A 19,972-nucleotide genomic window follows, 5' to 3' on the forward strand; every position below is an offset into this window, starting at 1 on the left:
CAGGTCCCTTGATCTTACATTGTTTTATGGAAAGAACAGCCTTTAGAAGGATTTGGATTATTTTCTTCCCCTTTTCAAAAGATTCCTCCACTGTATTGCCCTATACAATGATGTCATCAATGTATTGCAGGTGTTCTGGAGCATCACCCTGTTCCTGCGCAGTCTGGATCAGTCCATGGCAGATGGTAGAGCTGCCCCTGGGGCAGTCGATTCCAAGTGTACTGGATGCCCCTCCAAGTAAAAGCAAACTGTGGCCTGTATACTTTTTTCAAATATTTTACTCTTTTTTTCTGGATCCTGCACCTCTTTAGTGGTCATATCCCAAAACACTGTAGGTGCCTGCTGTCCTAGGTCCTTGATCATACTATCTCACACACCCTGGCACTCATAACTATCCAGCCTCGAGGAAGATTTCCTGGTGGTATTCTTACATAGTTGTTTAACCTTAAACAGGGTCTGAAACATATTCAGCAACATGCTGTTTCCTAGCAAAAGGACCAGGTTGGTTTCAAGGGTATTCAAAGGATATTAAAAAACTTTAAAATTCTCAAATGCTACTGTAATCAACCTGGAGGAGAAGGAAGGAGGGAAGAAAGGAAGCAAGGTGAGGGAAGATATCTCCCCCATATATTGACTGAGAGAAAGCAATAAGTGTAAGTATTAATAATTCCTATTAGCTGACTCCTTAAGTACAGAGGTGACAGCATTGCTGATTGCACATACCAGATTAGTTTCATGATCGGCATTTCTATCATGTCATAAGCCAGTGTTACAAAGTACAACAAAATTATAATCTTAGCCCAGGCCCTAAGAATGATAAACATCACCACAGGGAATACCTACTGCAAGTAAGGTGTTACATATTGCAACTCTGAGACCAAGCACAACTCTGAGAGCAAATAAATCAAAATTGTGACTAGTGACTATTAAACCTATGCAGTGAATGCTTTAACAAATTTGTTTTAACACGCTCTGGTCAGATCTGTTGTTATCTCAACCCTTCAAGCCTCATGCTGGGTACCAAAAAGGACTGTTGTGTTTTAACCCCATCTGGCCACTCAGTACCACACAGCCCCTTGCTCACTGCCCCCCTTCGCCAGTGGGATTGAGAGGAGAATCAAAAAAAGATAAAATCTATGGGTTTAGGTAAGAACCATTTAATAATTGAGATAAAGTAAAATATAAGAAGAGGAATCATAGTAACAATAGGAAATAAACAGGGAGAGAGGAATCAAACAAACAGAAACCAAGTGATGCACAACACAATTGCTCACCATCTGCTGACTGATGCCCAGCCCTTCCCCAAGCAGTAATCAGACTCTTCTGGACAATTCGCCCCAGTTTATATACTGAGGATTACAGAATTACAGAATTGTTAGGGTTGGAAGGCAGGGCTACCTAGAGCAGGTTACACAGGAACGTTTCCAGGAGGGTTTTGAATGTCTCCAGAGAGGGATACTCCATAACTCCCCTGGGCAGCCTGTTCTACTGCCCTGTCACTCTCAACGTAAAGAATTTCTTCATGTGTAGGTGAAACTTCTTGTGTTTTAGTTTATGGCCATTGCTCCTCATCCTGTTGCTGGGCACCACTGAAAAGAGTCAGGCAACATGGTTTTGGCACATGCCTTTGAGATACTGATATGCGTTAATGAGATCAATGATATCCCCTCTCAGTCTTCTCCAGACTAAACAGGCCCAGCTCCTGCAATCTCTCCTCATAAGGGAGATGCTCCAGACCCCTCATCATCCTTGTGTACCTTTGATGGACCGTCTCCAGTAGCTCCTTGTCTTTCATAGAATTTAGGTTGGAAAAGACCTTTAAGATCACCAAGTCCAACCATTTCCCCAGGACTGCCAAATTCACCACTAAACCATGTCACTAAGGGCCTCATCTACACATTTTTTATATCACTTCTATGGACAGTGGTTCCACCACTTACCTGGGAAGCCTGTTCCAATACCTGACTACCCTTTTTGGTGAAGAAATTTTTCCTAATATCCAGTCTAAATCTCCCCTGGTGCAGCTCGAGGCCATTACCTCTTGTCCTATCACTTGCTATTTGGGAAAAGAGACCAGCCACCTCCTTTCTCCATCCTCCTTGCAGAGAGATAAAGTCCCCCCTGAGCCTCCTTTTCTCCAGACTAAACCCCATTTCCCTCAGCTGTTTCCTCATGAGACTTGTGCTCTAGGCCCTTTACCAGCTTCATCACTCTTCTCTGGACCTGCTCCAGCATCTCAGTCTCTCTTGTAGTTAGGGGCCTAGAGCCGAATACAGGATTCAACCTGTGGCCTAACCAGCACCAACTACAGGGGGACGATCACATCCCTAGTCCTGCTGGCCACACTATTTCTGTTACAGGCTAGGATGCTATTGTCCTTGGCCACCTGGGCACACTGCTGGCTCATGTTCAGCCAGCTATCAGTCAGCACCCCCAGGTCCTTTTCCCCAAGCAGCTTTCCAGCCACTCTTCCACAAGCCTGTAGCATTTCATGGAGTTGTTGTGGCCCAAGTACAGGACTCAGTGCTTTGCCTTGTTGAACTTCCTGCAAGTGGCCACAGCCCATCAATCCAGCCTGTCCAGATCTCTCTACAGATCCTTGCTACCCTCCAGCAGATCAATGCTCTGAGCCAACTTGGTGTAGTCTGCAAATTTACTGAGGAAGCACTCAATCCCTTCATCCAGATCATCAGTGAGGATATTAAACAACACTGGCCCTAACACCAAGCCCTGAGGAATACCACTAGTGACCAGTCACCAACTAGATGTGACACCATTCACCACTACTTTTTGTGCTTTGCCATCTAACCAGTATTTTACCCAGTGAAGAATACACCTATCCAGGCCATGAGCAGCCAGTTTCTCAAGGAGAATGCTGTGGGAGACAGTGTCAAATGCTTTACTAAAGCCCAAATAGACAATGTATGCAGCCTTTCCCTCATCAACCAGATGGGTCACCTTGTCATAGAAGGAGATCAGGTTGGTTAAGCAGGACCTGCCCTTCATGAACCTGTGCTGACTGGGCTTAATCCCCTCTTTTTCCTGAATATGCTGTGTGATCTCACTTAGGATGATCTGCTCTATGACCTTCCCTGGCACTGAGGTCAGGCTGACAGGCCTGTAGTTTCTGGGGTCCTCCTTCCTGCCTGTTTTGTAGAGGCGTCACGTTGGCCAACCTCCAGTCCTTAAGGACCTGCCCACTATACCAGGACTGCTGATAAATGATGCAGAGTGGCTTGGTGAGCAAATCTGCCAGCTCCTTCAGCACTCTTGGGTGGAACCTATCCAGACTCATAGACATGTGACATCTAAGTGCAGCAGGTCACTAACCATTTATTCCTGGATTAGGTGGACTTCAATCAACTCCCCATGTCTGTAATCCAACTCAGGGAACTGAGTAACCTGATGATGGCTGGTGTAACTATTAAAGAGTGAGGCAAAGGCAGCATTAAGTACCTCAGCTTTTCCCTCATCCTTAGTCACTAGGTTTCCCTTAGTATCCAGTAAAGGATGGAGGTTCTCCTTGGTCTTCCTTTTATTGCTAATATTATTGTGAAAATATTTTTTATTATCTTTTATGACAGTGGCCAGATTAAGTTTCAGCTGTGCCTTCATCTTTCTAACTTTCTTTCTGCATAACCTAACAATATTCTTGTACTCCTCATGGGTCGACAGTCCTTTCTTCTACAGATGATAAATTCTTTTTTTCCTAAGTTCCACCAGTATGTCCCTGTTCAGCCAGGCTGTTCTTTTTCCCCACCAGTTCAGTTTTCAGCACACGGGGACTGCCTGCTCCTGCATCTTGAAGATGTCATTCTTGAAGGGTGTCCAGCCTTCCTGGATCCCTTTGTCCTTCAGTAATGTATCCCAAAGGATTCTCCCAACTAGCATACTAAACAGGCCAAAGTCAGCCCTCCGGTAGTATAAGGTTGCAGTTCTGCTAACCTTCTTCCTGACTTCTCCAAGGATTGAAAATTCAATAATTTCATGATTGCTTTGCCCAAGACGGCCTCCAATCATCACATCACCCACCTTCTCTGTTTGCGAATGATAAATCTAGCTGGGCAGCTCCCCGTGTATGCTCACTCATGGGCTGGGTCAGGAAGTTATCTTCCACACCCTCCAAGACCCTCCTGGATTGTTTCCTCTCTGCTAGACTGTACTTCCAGCAGACATCTGGTAGGTTGAAGTCCCCCATGAGAACAAGGGCTAGCAATCGTGAAACTTCTCCCAGTTGTTTGAAGAACACTTCATCTGTATCTTTGTCTTGGTTGGGTGGTATACAACAGACTCCTACCAGGATATCTGCATGGTTGGCCTTCCCCCTGATCTTCAACCACAAATTTTCAACCTTCTCACTCACAGCATTAAGTTCAGGGCAGTCAGTGAACTCCCTGACATACAATGCAACCCCACCACCTCTTTTTCCTTGCCTATCCCTTCTGTAAAGCCTGTAACCATCCATTTTAGCACTCCAATCATGCGGATCGTCCCACCATGTTTCTGTGATGGTGACTATGTCATGGTTTTCCTGCTGCACAATGGCTTCCAGCTCCTCCTGTTTGCTGCCCATGATGTGGGCATTGGCATAGATGCATTTAAATTGCCCTGTGGATCTAGCCTCCAGCAGTGGCATGCTACCCCCTGGATATAGTGAGCCTGGTTTCATTCCCTTCCTCCTTCAAAACTAGTTTAAAGCCCACTCTATGAGCCCTGCTAGCTCCTTGGCTAGGATCCTTTTCCCCTTTTGGGACAGGCATACCCCATCTGCCACCAGCAGACCTAGTGCCATGTAAACCAAACCATGGTCAAAAAACCCCAATTTCTGATGTTGACACCAGTCAGCAGTTTCTTGTACTGAGGAGCCCAGAACTGGGCACAGTATCACAGTATCACAGTATGCTAGAGATTGGAAGGGACCTCGAAAGATCATCTAGTCCAATCCCCCTGCTGGAGCAGGAACACCTAGATAATGTTACACAGGAATGTGTCCAGGCGGGTTTTGAATGTCTCCAGGGAAGGAGACTCCACAGCCCCCCTGGGCAGCCTGTTCCAGTGTTCCGTCACCCTCACTGAGAAGAAGTTTCTTCTCAAGTTTAAGTGGAACCTCTTGTGTTCCAGTTTGTACCCATTACCCCTTGTCCTATCATTGTTTGCCACTGAGTAGAGCCTGGCTCCATCCTCGTGACACTCCCCCTTTATATATTTATATACTCTAATAAGGTCACCCCTCAGTCTGCTCTTCTCTAAACTATAGAGACCCAGCTCCCTCAGTCTTTCCTCATAAGGGAGATGCTCCACTCCCTTAATCATCTTCATTGCCCTTCGCTGGACTCTCTCCAGCAGCTCCCTGTCCTTCTTGAACTGAGGGGCCCAGAACTGGACACAATATTCCAGATGGGGTCTCACCAGGGCAGAGTAGAGGGGAAGGAGGACCTCTCTCGACCTACTAACCACCCCCCTTCTAATACACCCCAGGATGCCATTGGCCTTCTTGGCCACAAGGGCACAGTGTTGGCTCATGGTCATCCTGTCGTCCACTAGGACCCCCAGGTCCCTCTCCCCTACACTGCTCTCTAACAGGTCGTTCCCCAACCTGTACTGGAACCTGGGGTTGTTCCTGCCCAGATGCAGGACTCTACACTTTCCCTTGTTATATTTCATCAAGTTATTCCCTGCCCAACTCTCCAGCCTGTCCAGGTCTCGCTGGATGGCAGCACAGCCTTCTGACGTGTCAGCCACTCCTCCCAGCTTAGTATCATCAGCAAACTTGCTGATATTACACTCAATTCCCTCATCTAAATTGTTGATGAATATATTAAATAATACTGGTCCCAGTACTGACCCTTGAGGCACTCCACTAGTTACAGGCCTCCAACTAGACTCAGCCCCATAGACTACAACTCTCTGGCTTCTCTCCTTCAGCCAGTTCGTAGTCCACCTCACTACCTGATCATCCAGTCCACACTTCCTCATTTTAGCTGTGAGAATGCTGTGGGAGACTGTGTCAAATGCTTTGCTGAAGTCAAGGTAGACCACATCCACCGCTCTGCCATCATCCATCCACCGTGTTATTTCCTCATAAAAGGCTAAGAGATTGGTCAAGCATGATTTCCCCTTGGTGAAGCCATGTTGACTGCCCCTCAGAACACTCTTATCCTTGATATGCCTTAAGATGGCACCAAGGATAAGGTGTTCCATCATTTTCCCAGGGATGGAGGTGAGGATGACCGGTCTATAGTTACCCGGGTCCTCCTTCTTGCCCTTTTTGAAGACTGGAGTGGCATTTGCTTTCCTCCAGTCCTCAGGCACCTCTCCCGTTTCCCAAGACTTGGTAAAGATGATGGAGAGTGGTCTAGCAATGACTTCCGCCAGTTCCCTCAGCACCCGCGGGTGCATCCCATCTGGACCCATGGATTTATGGGTGTCCAGATTGCTCAACTGGTCTCTAACCCATTCCTCATCGACTAAGGCAAACCGCTCTGTTGACCTGACTTCATCTGAGGTCTCAGGGGTACAGGGCTCTTCAGGACTGCCTGCAGCAGAGTAGACAGAGAAGGCATTCAGTAACTCTGCCATCTCTGTATCTTCTGTCACCAGGGCACCCATCCCGTTCATCAGTGGGCCTACATTGCCTCTGGTGTTAGTTTTATCTGCCATGTATTTGAAAAGCTCTTTTTGCTGTCCTTGACCCTTCTCGCCAGGTTTAATTCTAAGGAGGCCTTAGTCCTCCTAGCTGCCTTCCTACATCCTCTAGCAGCAGCCTTATATTCCTCCCAAGTGGCCAGCCCCTCCTTCCATGACCTGTAAACTCTCCTCTTCCACTTGAGCATACCCAGCAATTCCCTATTTAGCCACGCAGGTCTCCTGGCCCTCTTCCTTGACTTCCGACGTGTCGGGATGCTCTGATCTTGAACTTGGAAAAAGCAATCCTTGAATGTCAACCAACTATCTTGGGCCCCTTTACCTTCAAACAGCCTTGCTTATGGGATTTCCCCTAGCAATTGCTTGAGAAGGCCAAGGTTTGCCCTGCTAAAGTCCAGGGTTGCAATTCTACTTGGTATTCTACTAGTCCTACCACACAAGATCCTGAACTCCACCATCTCGTGGTCGCTGCAACCAAGGCAGCCTTCAACCCTTACTGCTTCAACCAGATCCTCCTTGTTAGTGAGGATGAGATCCAGCAGCGCTCCTCTCCTGGTTGGCTCATCCACCATTTGCAGGAGGAAATTATCATCCATACACTGGAGGAACCTCCTGGACTGGGGCTGGGTTGCTGAGTGGTCCTTCCAGCAAATATCAGGGAAGTTAAAATCCCCCACTATGACCACGGCCTGTGACTGTGAGGCCGCTCTCAGCTGCCTGTAGAAGGCCTCGTCAACTTCCTCACCCTGATCTGGTGGTCTGTAACAGACACCCACAACAGTATCCCCCCTGCCAGCCTGCCCCTTAATTCTCACCCACAGACTCTCAACTCGCTCGTCATCTGTCCCTGGACAGAACTCAGTGCATTGTAGCTGCTCTTGCACATAAAGAGCAACCCCACCACCCCGCCTGGCTGGCCTGTCTTTCCTGAAAAGGACATAGCCCTCCATGACTATATTCCAGTCATGTGAGCTGTCCCACCACGTCTCTGTAATTGCCACCAGATCATAGTCTCCTGACTTAACACAGGTTTCCAACTCCTCCTGCTTATTTCCCATGCTGCGTGCATTGGTGTACAGACATTCCAGGGAGCGAGCTGAGCACACTGATTTCACCCTAGGATTATAGGAGGCCTCCCAGTCTTCATCAATTCTGGAGTGCTGCCCCACTGGGGCAAGCCCAGCTACAACCCCATCCCCCTTCAAATCTAGTTTAAAGCTCTCCAAATGAGCCCTGCTAATTCATGCCCCAGCATCCTTTTGCCTCTGTGAGATAAACCTTTCCCACTTGTCATTGTCCAGACTGGTGCCCTATAAAACCAGCTGTTATCAAAGAATCCAAAGCCCTGCCTGTAGCACCAGTCTCGAAGCCAATCGTTTATGGACTGAATCTTCCCATTCCATCCCACATCATCAGTGGAAGATGGAAGGAGTGAGGAGAAGATCACTTGAGCCCCAGACTCTTTCACCATCCGCCCCAAGGCCCTGTAGTCTTTCTTCATCCCCCTCAGACTGCGGGAAGCAGCTTCCCCCTCACCTGTCTGGAAGACCAGCAGCGGGTAGTAGTCTGTCGGGTGCACCAGGTTGGGGAGCGCCCTAGTGATATCCCTGATCCAGGCTCCAGGAAGACTGCACACTTCCCTATGATGAGGGTCAACTCTGCATATCGGGCCCTCTGTTCCTCTCAGAAGGGACCCTTCTTTCTTTCTTATCAGAGGCAGTCTTGAGGTGCAAAGTCGACTGCCTTTTCCTATGTGGCCTTGTAGGCTGGCCTTGCCCCACATTCTCACCTACCTCTCCTTCAAGATCCAGGGCCTCGAACCTATTGCGGAGGGACACCTGGGGAAGCAGGGCAGGAAGGGGGGAGGGTTTCCCACGACACCGAACTGGAACTCGCTTCCAACCCTCGTCATCTTTTTGGTCCCCTACCTCTGCGCAACAGCTACAGGGCAGGGGCTGTCTCGTGCCATCCCCCTCTGTGTGAGAAGGCAGGGGGTCGTTCCCCTTTTGGGGGGTATCTCCCTGGAACCGTTCTGACTGGCACACCAGGGAGTTACTCCACCAGTCGATCTCCCTTTCACACTCCCTGATGGTCCTCAGTGTCTCAACCTCCTCCTTAAGTTTTGCCACCAGGCTAAGCAGATGTTCTACTTGCTCACACCTCATGCAAGTGGAATGCTGTCCTCCCTCCCCCGGCAGCAGCAGGCTCTGGCACTCCCTGCATCCAGAGACCTGAACAGCCACGGTTTGGGACAGGGTCTCTGTCTGAGTTGCTGCAGTCTTCTTACTGCAAGCTCTCTTTCTGGAGGCGACCATATTGGTCAGCAGTCTGGGACACCAGCAACAGGGTCAGCAACACAACCTGCTTGTTCCTCCAGTACTCCAGATGTGGCCTCACCAGGGCTGAGTAGAGGGTGAGGATCACCTCCCTTCAATCTGCTGGCCCCACTCCTCCTGATGTACCCCAGGATACTATTGGCCTTCATAGCCACAAGGGCACACTGTTGGTTCATGGTCAACTTATCATCCACCAAAGCTCCTAGGTCCTTCTTAGCTGAATTGCTCTTTAGTAGGTCAGCCCCCAAACTGTACTGGTACTTTGGGTTCTTCCTCCCATGTGCTGTACCCTACACTTGCCCTTGTTGAACCTCATTAGGTTTTGTTAGGGTCTGTAGTCGTTGTCCTCGGTGGTGGGATTCCTCCAGGTTTTGTCGTCAATATTGGAGCAAAGTGTCCCCAAGGGTCCATAGTAGTCATCAGAGATAGGTGCCCCCATGGAGTTGTCCTCATAGAGGTGTACTCGTGGAGGTGTCCTTATGGAGGGTGTCCTCTTGGAGGTGTCCCCATGGAGGGTGTCCCACGATGGCGATTACCTTTTCCCTCTTTTATTAGGAGTTGGGGGGAGTACCTCTGTTCTTATTGTCAAGTACTACACATTCCTGGTGGACCAGTTTTGCTGGTCTTGCATCCAGCTCTTCAGTTGCACATGTCTGTAGCAATTCCTCACACCAGTCCTGGAGATAATGGACAGGAGAGTCTTAGCTCAGCTCCTCCCACCCATCTCTCAGGCAATGGATGGTGGAGTCCCATTTCAGTTCCTCACACCCTTCTCTCAGGCAATGGACCTTGGGGTCTTATCTCAACTCCTCCCACCTATCTCTGAGACAATGGATGGTGGAATCCCATCTCAGCTTCCAATACCAATCTTTGAGACAATGGACAGTGGAGTCTGATTTCAGTTCAGTCTCTCACAGGTTTCTCTCCACCCAATTTTCCAGCCTATCAAGGTCCTGTTGAATGGCAACACAGCCTTCATGTGTATTGGTCACTCCCCCCAGCTTCATAGGGTCAGCAGACTTGCAGAGGATATACTCTATCCCTTCCTCCAGGTCATTGATAAGCAAGTTGAATAAGACTGGGCCCAGTATTGATCCCTCGGGGGACACCACTGACTACAGGCTTCCAACTGGATTCTACTCCACTGATCAGGATCCTCTGAGCTCAGCAGTTAAGCCAGTTTTTGATCCACCTCACTGTCTATTCATCTAACCCACATTTCCTATGCTTACCTATGAGGATGTTATGAGAGACAGTGTCAAAAGCCTTGCTGAAGTTGGGATAGATAACATCCACTGCTCTCCCCTCGTCGACCCATCTTGCCATGTCATCATAGAAGGCTATCAGATTGGTCAAGCATGACATTCTGTGGTATGGAATATCCCTTTGGCTAGTTCTGGTCAGCTGTCCTGGCCATGTTCCCCCATAGCTTCTTGTGCCCCTCCTCACTTGCAGAGCATGAGAGACTGAAAAGTCCTTGATTGTACTTAGCAGCAACTAAAACATGGGTGTGTTATCAGCATTGTTCTCAAACCAAACCTAAAACACAGCACTGCATCAGGTATTAGGAAGAAAATTAACTATCCCAGCTGAAACCAGGACAATGGATAAGTAATTTTGAGTGCTTATCTATAAGGTCAGTATTTTAAGAAAAGTGTGTGCAATTTCTTTCTAAAGCGTTGGGGGAGGGGGGCAGGACAGAAAGCATGTCACTGGCATCAGAAACATGGTTTTAAGACCTCAACAGCAAAATGGGTATATTCAGGTCTATTATACAGGTCTGTTCTTCGAGTTAATCCCTGTCAGATACTCCATCCTTCTGTGCTGCTGCTTTAAATTAAGGAGATGGAAAATTCTGTTTCACAAATATTTGCCAATATTGAAGGGGTTCCGACAGTGAAATGTGTGTTCACCCACAAACACTTGCATGGACAAAAGACCTCTGAACCTGTTTCTTTACTCCAAGCCTGGTTCTACCTCACTCTTCTCTCTCTACCCTGGCATCTCATTCATTTCTGCAGTCACTCTGTGTTTTTCAGGTTACTTATCTCAGTGCCAGCTGAAGGGAAGTGTGTTCCAGTGCTTTTTGAAACTAGTATGCCTGCATTCAAAGCAGTACGTTTAGCTAGAACAGACTTAAAGGAACAAAGTTTTAAGAGATTTTTATCTGCTGAAATCACTCAAGCATTTTTTTGAAATGGTTAGTAGTAATGCATCTAGAACTTCAGTAAAATAACAGTTTGTATTACACTTTTATCATATATTATTATATAAGTAGATTTCCACCCAAAATTCTAGCACCATTTATTGGGGCATGAATCTGTATGTGAATTTCACATAATGTTAAAATAAGAAAACTTTCAAATGCTGTACTGACTCAATTTTTGTAGGTATCCTGTGTATGCACAACTCAGAACGGCACACCATTTCTTAAAAATAAATAAATACCAGGTCTTCTGTTCATCTGAAGCTGACTTCTCAGCTTTTATCTCTAATGTACATGGCAGGTTTGTTTTGTTTTGTTTTTTAATCCAAGTAGCAAGAAACTACACTATGTGAAGCTATAATCTGAAATAGGCACTATGTCATATTTCTGTTGGCACCATTTAACATACCGTATCTTTTGTTTCAGGTTTGTAACAGTGTGTTTAACAGCTGGGATCAATTCAAAGATCACTTGGTAATACATACTGGTGACAAACCCAACCACTGTACCTTATGTGATTTGTGGTTTATGCAAGGCAGTGAGCTGAGAAGACATCTCAAAGACATGCACAATATTTCAGAACATATAGTGACAGAAGAGGTTCTTCCAGTGGAAGCTGTAGAAGCTGAACCAGTAACATCAATGACTATAATAGAGCAAGTGGAGCAAGTCCATGTCCTACCAATAATTCAGGTACAGGTGGATCCTGCACAGGTAACTGTGGAACAGATGCACCAGGATGTCATACAGGACAATCTAATAAAAGGCACACAGGTGGATGAACTGCAAGAACAGGTGCAAATTAGTTATTTGGAAGTTGAACATATTCAGACTGAGCAAGGTGCTGAAGTTCACGTAGAGCAGTTACATGTTGAGCATGTAAATCAAATACAGGTGGAAGATGTACAGGCCGAACTTATAAGTGGAACAGACCTGGAACAAGTAGAATATGGAAGTGCTGATCAAGGAGAAGCAGAAGAAAAGGAATCTAGTCATGTAGATGATGTGGATAAGGAAGATCATGAACAAGCTGAAGACTTAAAAACTCAACAGTTAGCAGACACACAGAATGAAAAGGCAAATTACTAAGACAACCACACTGTGCAGGTTTAGGAATGAAATGCCCAATTATTTTTGTTAGCTTTTACATTGATTTTTGAACTCTCAGTGATCACATTTCCAATATGCTGTCCTTTGGACCAAAGTTATCTTTCTTTATGTGCAACTAAACTTCTATGTGAAAAATAACTTACCCATTCATGATATACCATGGAACAAAAACTACCAGACACAGACAGCTTTGTGAGGATTTTAATAATTAATAGCTTGTATCACTGTTGCATCATCTCTGGGTATGGTCAGACTCAAATAACTCTAGTCAGCGGCTTGATGTCCAAGTGGAGATCAGTGATGAGTGGCATTCCTCAGGGGTCAGTATTGTGACCAGAGCTGTTCAACATCTTTGTTGGCAACATGTAGGGAAAAAGCATTGCTGCTGGAAGTCTCAGACCACAAAAATCCTGTGCCTTTTCAACACTGGTTAAATTTCCACAAAACTCCTAGGGTGTTCAAAAGCCTAGTTCAGTAAAAGGCAATGTAGGTAATGTTATAGCGCTTTATATTTTTGCTTAAAATTGTCAGCTACTGATTTTTATTATTATTATATTTTCATTAAATTTAGGAGGTGAAGGAGGAAACAGATTCCATATGGAGGCAGCAAGACACTTTAAATTAGGAAAAGCTCAGTAGAATCTGTGGTAAGCATGAGCTGAAAGAAAGCTACCAGCAGACTCTTCCTTTATAAATTGTCATTTTTGAAAATTAGTATTTTTAAACATAAATATAGAGAAGACTTGTCTATATGGTAGCGAGTTCCTGTTTTTTTAAATTAAATTCTGACATTTGACACAATGACAACTTGCAAATTTGGTAGGCGAGAAACAGTGCTCTGCTGTTGTGCCCAGTGCTGCCTCCATCTAGACTCCTGCTGAGCCTGTGTGGGAGTGTAGTGTATGGGAAAATCACTTGGGGAGGGGGGGGGGGGGGAGGGGGCGTGGGTTTTTTGAGAAAACTGGGGCCTAACAGAAGTTGTAATATTACAAGAAACCTTTTTAGGGTGAAATACAGTTACCATTTTCAGGATGGTTGGCATGCATGGAATCTACTCCACCACTTTTCCCCAGGCAACACAACCTGATACTTAGAGGAGCAATGGAGGGTGGGAGGAGTGGAGACACTGTGGCCAGGCTCTGTTGTACTCCCTGCAGGTTTGGGAACTTGATGGTACCATGCAGATCTTAAGCCTCATAGCAGCTGTCAAATTGGAAAATATAAGAGATGTCTGTTGCTGGGACAGCAACTGTGGTAAAATCACTTTCCTTAGGTGACCTTGCTCATTATAATCTCATTGCAACACTAATGCACACCTCCATTCCAAAGTACCCACCTCCAAGAACAACCACTCCTCACTGAGCATGTGCTATTTTATCGGCTATATCTTTAAGATAAAAGCAGAGAATTTTAGATCAATCAATATAAAAGAATGCATGACTAGAGTCACTCAAGCTCCACCTGAGATTAAAAGAAAAGGTATAAAGTGAATGAAAGAGGGGAGGAGTTAGAGAAGACTCCATCATAACTTCTGGATCAGTTGACAGGCTGAACATGTCTTCTCCCGCTAGGGACATTATTGGGTAAGAACTTTTTATTATGCGTGCCAAATGAACTAGCTCACGCTAGCTGTTATAGTGATTATAGTTTGGTTGTGTATCACTTCAAGCTTGTTTTTGCAGACATATCTTATCACCGGGCAATCTTTGAACCTTATCTTGTCACAAACTTGTATTTTGTATAATAAAAATCTTCAGCCTGAAGTCTGTTTTGTGTAAGTCTCCATAGACTTCAATAATTTAAATAGGGATTTGACTTGGTGATGCTGTCAGGGAAGGTCCCTGAATAGGTTAGACAAATCACCCTCCGATTCGGTGGCTGTCATAGAGTTGAGTACTGGAACGCACAGACTGGTCACAGTATCACACAGTATGCTAGAGATTGGAAGGGACCTCGAAAGATCATCTAGTCCAATCCCCCTGCCGGAGCAGGAACACCTAGATAGTGTTACACAGGAATGTGTCCAGGCGGGTTTTGAATGTCTCCAGGAAGGAGACTCACAACCTCCCTGGGCAGCAGGTGTCCTAAGGCGAGCTCAGGGAGGATGGAAACCTCCGCGGAGCAGAAGGGCAAAAGCTCGCTTGATCTTGATTTTCAGTATGAATACAGACCGTGAAAGCGGGGCCTCACGATCCCTCTGGCTTTTTGGGTTTTAAGCAGGAGGTGTCAGAAAAGTTACCACAGGGATAACTGGTCAAGCATAAGGGTCTCATCTTTCTTGGGAAACTGGCAGGCTAGTCAAATATAAAGGGTTCAAGGAAACCCCCCTTGTATGTGACAGTATTGGCATGCAGGACAAATTTGGACAAGGAAGGTGACACAACCCTTTAGACATAAACTGTTGACCAAGTCTGAGACTAGGATTGGTTTCAGCCACACCCAGCCCCTCTAAATATCTGATGATCAGCTGGAAAGCAAGAGGTCTTTTCTGAACCTTGTGACTCAACAGAAGGTCTTGCTAGCACATCTTGTCCACTGGCCTAAGACAACCACCCATACCACTACACGGTGGGAGCATAAGCAATCCTGGCTGCCAGCCCTCTCATCAGTGGCCATGCAGGATCCCACCTTGGGAGCTTGGTCTCCTGGGAGGTGGGAAGGGGTGGCCAGCCCTGTGTAACCAGGGTTGGAGGGAGCTGTTTTTCAGGTACAGCAGTGGGAGCTCCAATGGCAGCTGGCTGTGTCCTCCTGCCCAGGCAGAGAACCAGCCTCCAGAGATGGCACTGCCTCAGCCAAGCACCCCAGGGTGGTACTTGCTGGTCTCCGCCGGGCCAATCACAGCGGGAGGTGGAGGTTGAGCCACTGAGTGTCGATTTGGATTGTTTTCTTCCCTTTCTCAAAAACTTCTGTATCACCCCACACGATAATGTCATCAATATACTGCAGGAGTTCTGGAGCTTTCCATGTTCCAGTGCAGTCTGGATCAGTCTATGGCAGATGGTAGGGCTGTGTTTCCACCCCTGGGTCAGTCATCATAAAATCATAGAACAGTTAGAGTTGGAAGGGACCTTAAATATCATCTATTTCCAAACCCATGCACAGACAGGTACCCCTTCCACTAGACCATCTTGCTCAAAGCTCCATCCCACCTGGCTTTGGCCACTGCCAGGGATCAGGCAGCCACAACTTCTCTGGGCAAACTGTTCCATTGTCTCACCACCCTTATAGTGAAGAATTTTTTCCTAATGTCTAATCTAAAATGTACACTCGGTAAACTTAAAGCTATTCCCCCTTGTCCTGTTACTACATGCCCTTGCAAAAACTCCCTCTCCAGATTTCATGTAGACCCCCTTTAGGTACTGGAAGGACACCTATAAGGTGTCCCCAGAGCCTTCTATTCTCCTGACTGAACAAGCCAACCTCTCTCAGCCTGCTTTCACAGAGGTGTCCAGCCTCTGATCATCTTCATCGCCCTCCTCTGGACTTGCTCAAGCAGGTGGAGTCTCACCAGAGCAGAGTAGAGGGGTAAATCACCTCCCTCCATCTGCTGGTCATGCTGCTTTTTGATGCAGCCAAGGATACAGTTGGCTTTCTGGGCTGCAAGCGCACACTGCTGGCACATGTTGAGCTTCCCATCAACCAACAGCCCCAAGTCCTCCTCCTCAGGGTGTTCTCTCAATCCATTCTCCACAGAGCCTGTAGTTGTGCTTGGGATTGCCCTGACCCAGGTGCAGGACCTTGCACTTGGCCTTGTTGAACTTCATGAGGTTTGCACTGGCTCACTTCCTGAGCCTGTTCAAGATCCCTCTGGATGGCATCCCTTCCCTCCAGTGTGTCAACTGCACCACACTAATAGGTGGGAGCCTGTCTGAGAGTTGATTCCCTCTCATGACTGAGAGACATAACAAAGCATGTTTTTGTCAAAGTGCATTTGGTGTAGTATATATATTTATGTTTATCATGAGTGGTTTGTTGGAAAGAGGTAGGAAAACATGAGGGTGCAGCTGTTCTATGACCTTCACACTTGGCCACACCAGCGTGCCTGGCCAGCACTTCTCAGCGTGGACAGCAGTGCAATCACAAGTAACTGAACAGACCCACGAATAAACAATGACAGATCTGGCATAAAGATGTTTTGTTTTTCTAAAGGTATAAAAGCAGGCCCTTCTCATGGCTGAATACGAAGCCTCACCAATGGGTGGACGCACTATGTAGGAATTTTCCCAGTTACCCGAGACTCCTGGCATTGGCTGCAATGGGGCTTCCCAGTGGGAAGTGTAGGCCTGGATGATGATTCAGTGGTAATTTGTGATGTATTTCCTTCTCAACCTCTGTTCTCTCTATGCAGTAATGATTTGTTGCATTGCTAAATTTTCCTCTGCACTTTACTCATATATACATATATGATTTGCTTTATTGTACTTATTTATTTTATATATATGTATAACTGATTCACACTAGTGTTATTGTTTGCTTTGATGTGCTTATTTGCTTTAGTGTGCTTGTTAATAAACTCTGCATATTATACAGATGGCGTGTGGTCATTCTGTGGCATACCATGCTGTCAGAACACACACAACTTGGTGTCATGTCCTGGGTTCAGCAGTAGCAGTCATGTTTCTCCTTCTTGGTAGCTGGTGCAGTGCAGTGTTTTGACTTTCGGCCTGGGAACAGAACTGATAGCGATGTTTGGTTTGGCCAAGGACTTTGCTGAGCCTCATGCTCTGCCAGGGAGGAGGGGAAGCCAGGAGGAAGCAGAGACAGGACACCTGACCCAAACTGACCAAGAGGTATTCCATACCACAGCACGTCATGCCCAGGAGGTAACGGGGAGTTAGCCGGAAGGGCTGGGAACTGCAGGGTTGGAGGAGGTATCGGTCGGAGCTTGGTCAGGCTTGGGGGCGAGTTATCGGTCAGCTGGTGCTGAGGTGTTGTATTCTCTTCCCTTGTTATTTCCTTTATCATTATTATCATTGGTGGTAGCAGTAGTGATCTGTGTTATACCTTAGTTACTAAACTGTTCTATCTCAACCCGTGGGAGTTGCATTCTTTTCGATTCTCCTCTCCGTCCCTCCGGAGTAGGGGAGGGAAAGAAGGGGGGGGGGTGAGTGAACGAGTTACCTGACTGGGTTTAAACCCACGACATGTCATCAGCAAACTTGCTAAGAGTGCACTCAGCCCCATTGCCCATGTCACTGACAGAGCAGCACTGGTCCCAGTACTGGCCAAGTGTACTGTATTCCCCTCCATGTGAAAGAAAATGTGGCCTGCACTCTGTTGCCAAAGGGGTTGAGAAAAATGCACTGGCAATAACACTTGTGGCATACCACTTGGCTGCCTTTGGACTCCAGTTCATACCGAAGTTCTAGCATGTCCAGTACAGCAGCACTCAGTGGTGGAGTGGCCTCATTCAGGCCACAATAACCTACTGTTAGTCACCACTCTCTCCATTAGATTTTAGTATTGGCCATATGGGGCAATTAACGGTTGAGCGTATCCTGCTGATCTCTCCTTGAGTCTCCACGGATCAGCTTATGGGTGGTAATGTTTGGTACTATATTGTTGCTGCTGCATCATTGCAATAGTGATTTGCACCTGTTTTTCGTCATTCTTTGCAGTCCCACAACAGAAGGATCCTCTGAGAGACCAGGCAAGATGTGAATACAGTGACTTTATTTCATCTGTCTCCAAGGCAGCTATACCAAAATCCCACTGGAACCCTTTTGTGTCCTTGAAGTACCCTCTCCTGATCCTAGGATGCACAGAGCCAGTCACAAAAGGAGTGCTTTTGCCACTACTTCCCAGTTAGGCTGATTTCAGCCTCCAGTACAGCCAGCTCTTGGGATCTTCCTGTCACTTGTCCTGGGTTCAGCTGTAACAGCTGTTTTTCTCCTTCCTAGTAGCTGGTGCAGTGCTGTGGTTTTGACTTTAGTGTAAGAACAGTGCTGATAACACACCGATGTTTTTAGTTGATGCTAAGCAATGCTTTGACCAAGGACATTCTCATTCTCATGCTCTGCCAGTGAGGAGGGGCACAGGAAGCCTGGAGGAAGCAGAGACAGGACACCTGACCCAAACCAGCCAAAGGGGTATTCCATACACAGCACATCATGCCCAGTATAGAACTGGGGGGAGTTATCTGGAAAGCCCAGATAGCTGTTTTGGGTCAGGCTGGGTATTGGTCAGGCAGGTAATGATCAATTGTATTCTCTCCCCTAAATATTTCCCTTATCATTATTATTATTAGCAGCAGCAGTAGTAGCATTGTATTATACCTTAGTTACTGGACTGTTCTTATTTCAATCCATGGGAGTTACACTCTTTAGATTCGCCTCCCCATCCCTCCAGAAGCAGGGGGAAATAAGGGGGGGAGTGAGTGAGCAGCTGCATGGTTCTGAGTTACCAGATGGGCTTAAACCATGACACACTCCAGAAACACAAATGGGTTCTACCCCTTGATAGCTTGATGGCATCAGGGTACACTGGGCACCAGTATCTACTAGAGCCTTATACTCCTGGGGGACTGATATGCCAGGAAATCTGTTATCCAGGTTCCTGAGCAAAAGCAATCCCACGAGTGGATTTACCTTTACCTTAAGCAGGAATAACCCAGACTGTCTTCCCCAGCAAATTCTTTGTGTGCACCACAAGAACTTTATCCCCTTCAACAGTATGTAGTTCTGACTGGGATGGGCCAGGTCTGTTGGCAGATCCTCTGGTGCTGACCAACCAAAGTGGCTTTTGGTAAATGTGTATCCCAATGTTTGAAAGTCCCACCACCCAATGCTCTCAGTGTAGTTTTTAACAGCCCATTGTACCATTCGATTTTCCCAGAGGTTGGTGCATGGTAGGGGAATGTGATATACCCACTCCATCCCATGCTCTTTGGCCCAAGTGTCCTTAAGTTTGTTCCAGAAATGAGTCCCATTGTCTGACTCACTTCTCTCTGGGGTGCCGTGTCGCCACAAGATTTGTTTCTTCAGGTCCCAGGATAGTGTTCCGGGCAGTGGTGTGGGGCACAGCATTTGTTTCCAGTCATCCGGTGCTTGATTCCACTATGGTAAGCACATGGCGCTTGCCTTGGCGGGTTGATGGGAGTGTGATATAACCAATCTGTCAGGCCTCCCCATATTTGTACTTCAGCCATCGTCCTCCATACCAAAGAGGCTTTAAATGCTTACCTTCCTTAATTACAGCACATTTCACAGTCATGAATAACCTGGGCAATGGTGTCCATTGTAAAGTCCACCCCTCGATCATGAGCCCATCTGTATGTTGCATCTCTGCACTGATGGCCTGGAGTGTCATGGCCCCACCAGGCCAAAAATAATTCACCCTGATGTTGCCAATCTAAGTCCATCTGAGCCACTACAATCTTAGCATCTTGATCCACTTGTTGGTTGTTCTGGTGCTCCTCAGTGGCATGACTCTTGGGTACATGAGCATTTACATGGCGTACCTTCACCACCAGGTTCTGCACCTGGGCAGCGATATCTTGACACAGTGCAAGCAGCCCCACCTCTGCGTTGCCAGTTGCTCTGCTTCCACTGCTGCGACCACCCTCACAGGGCATTTTCCACCAACCATGAGTCATCATAGAGTACTGGGCCATTTTTCTCATTCAGCAATGTCCAAGGACAGCTGGGTTGCTTTCACCTCGGCAAATTGACTCGAA

General features: G+C 46.8%; 1 protein-coding gene across 5 annotated transcripts in view; it reads left to right on the forward strand.

The window, feature by feature from the left end:
* LOC133262054 (zinc finger protein 131-like) overlaps nt 1–12,482 on the forward strand; it is a 73,009-nt gene extending 60,527 nt beyond the window's left edge. For all 5 annotated transcript variants that reach the window (XM_061440935.1, XM_061440940.1, XM_061440939.1 and 2 more), the window contains one exon: nt 11,614–12,482. In XM_061440935.1, coding sequence (XP_061296919.1) covers nt 11,614–12,276 — 663 coding nt within the window. In that variant the 3' untranslated portion in view covers nt 12,277–12,482. The remainder of the gene's footprint in view (nt 1–11,613) is intronic.
* Nucleotides 12,483–19,972: the final 7,490 nt, after the last annotated feature.

Source organism: Pezoporus flaviventris, unplaced genomic scaffold, assembly GCF_033815535.1.
Source record: "Pezoporus flaviventris isolate CSIRO_AGI_PZ_B2104156 unplaced genomic scaffold, CSIRO_AGI_Pfla_v1 ptg000185l, whole genome shotgun sequence".
Taxonomy (NCBI): Eukaryota; Metazoa; Chordata; class Aves; order Psittaciformes; family Psittacidae; genus Pezoporus; species Pezoporus flaviventris.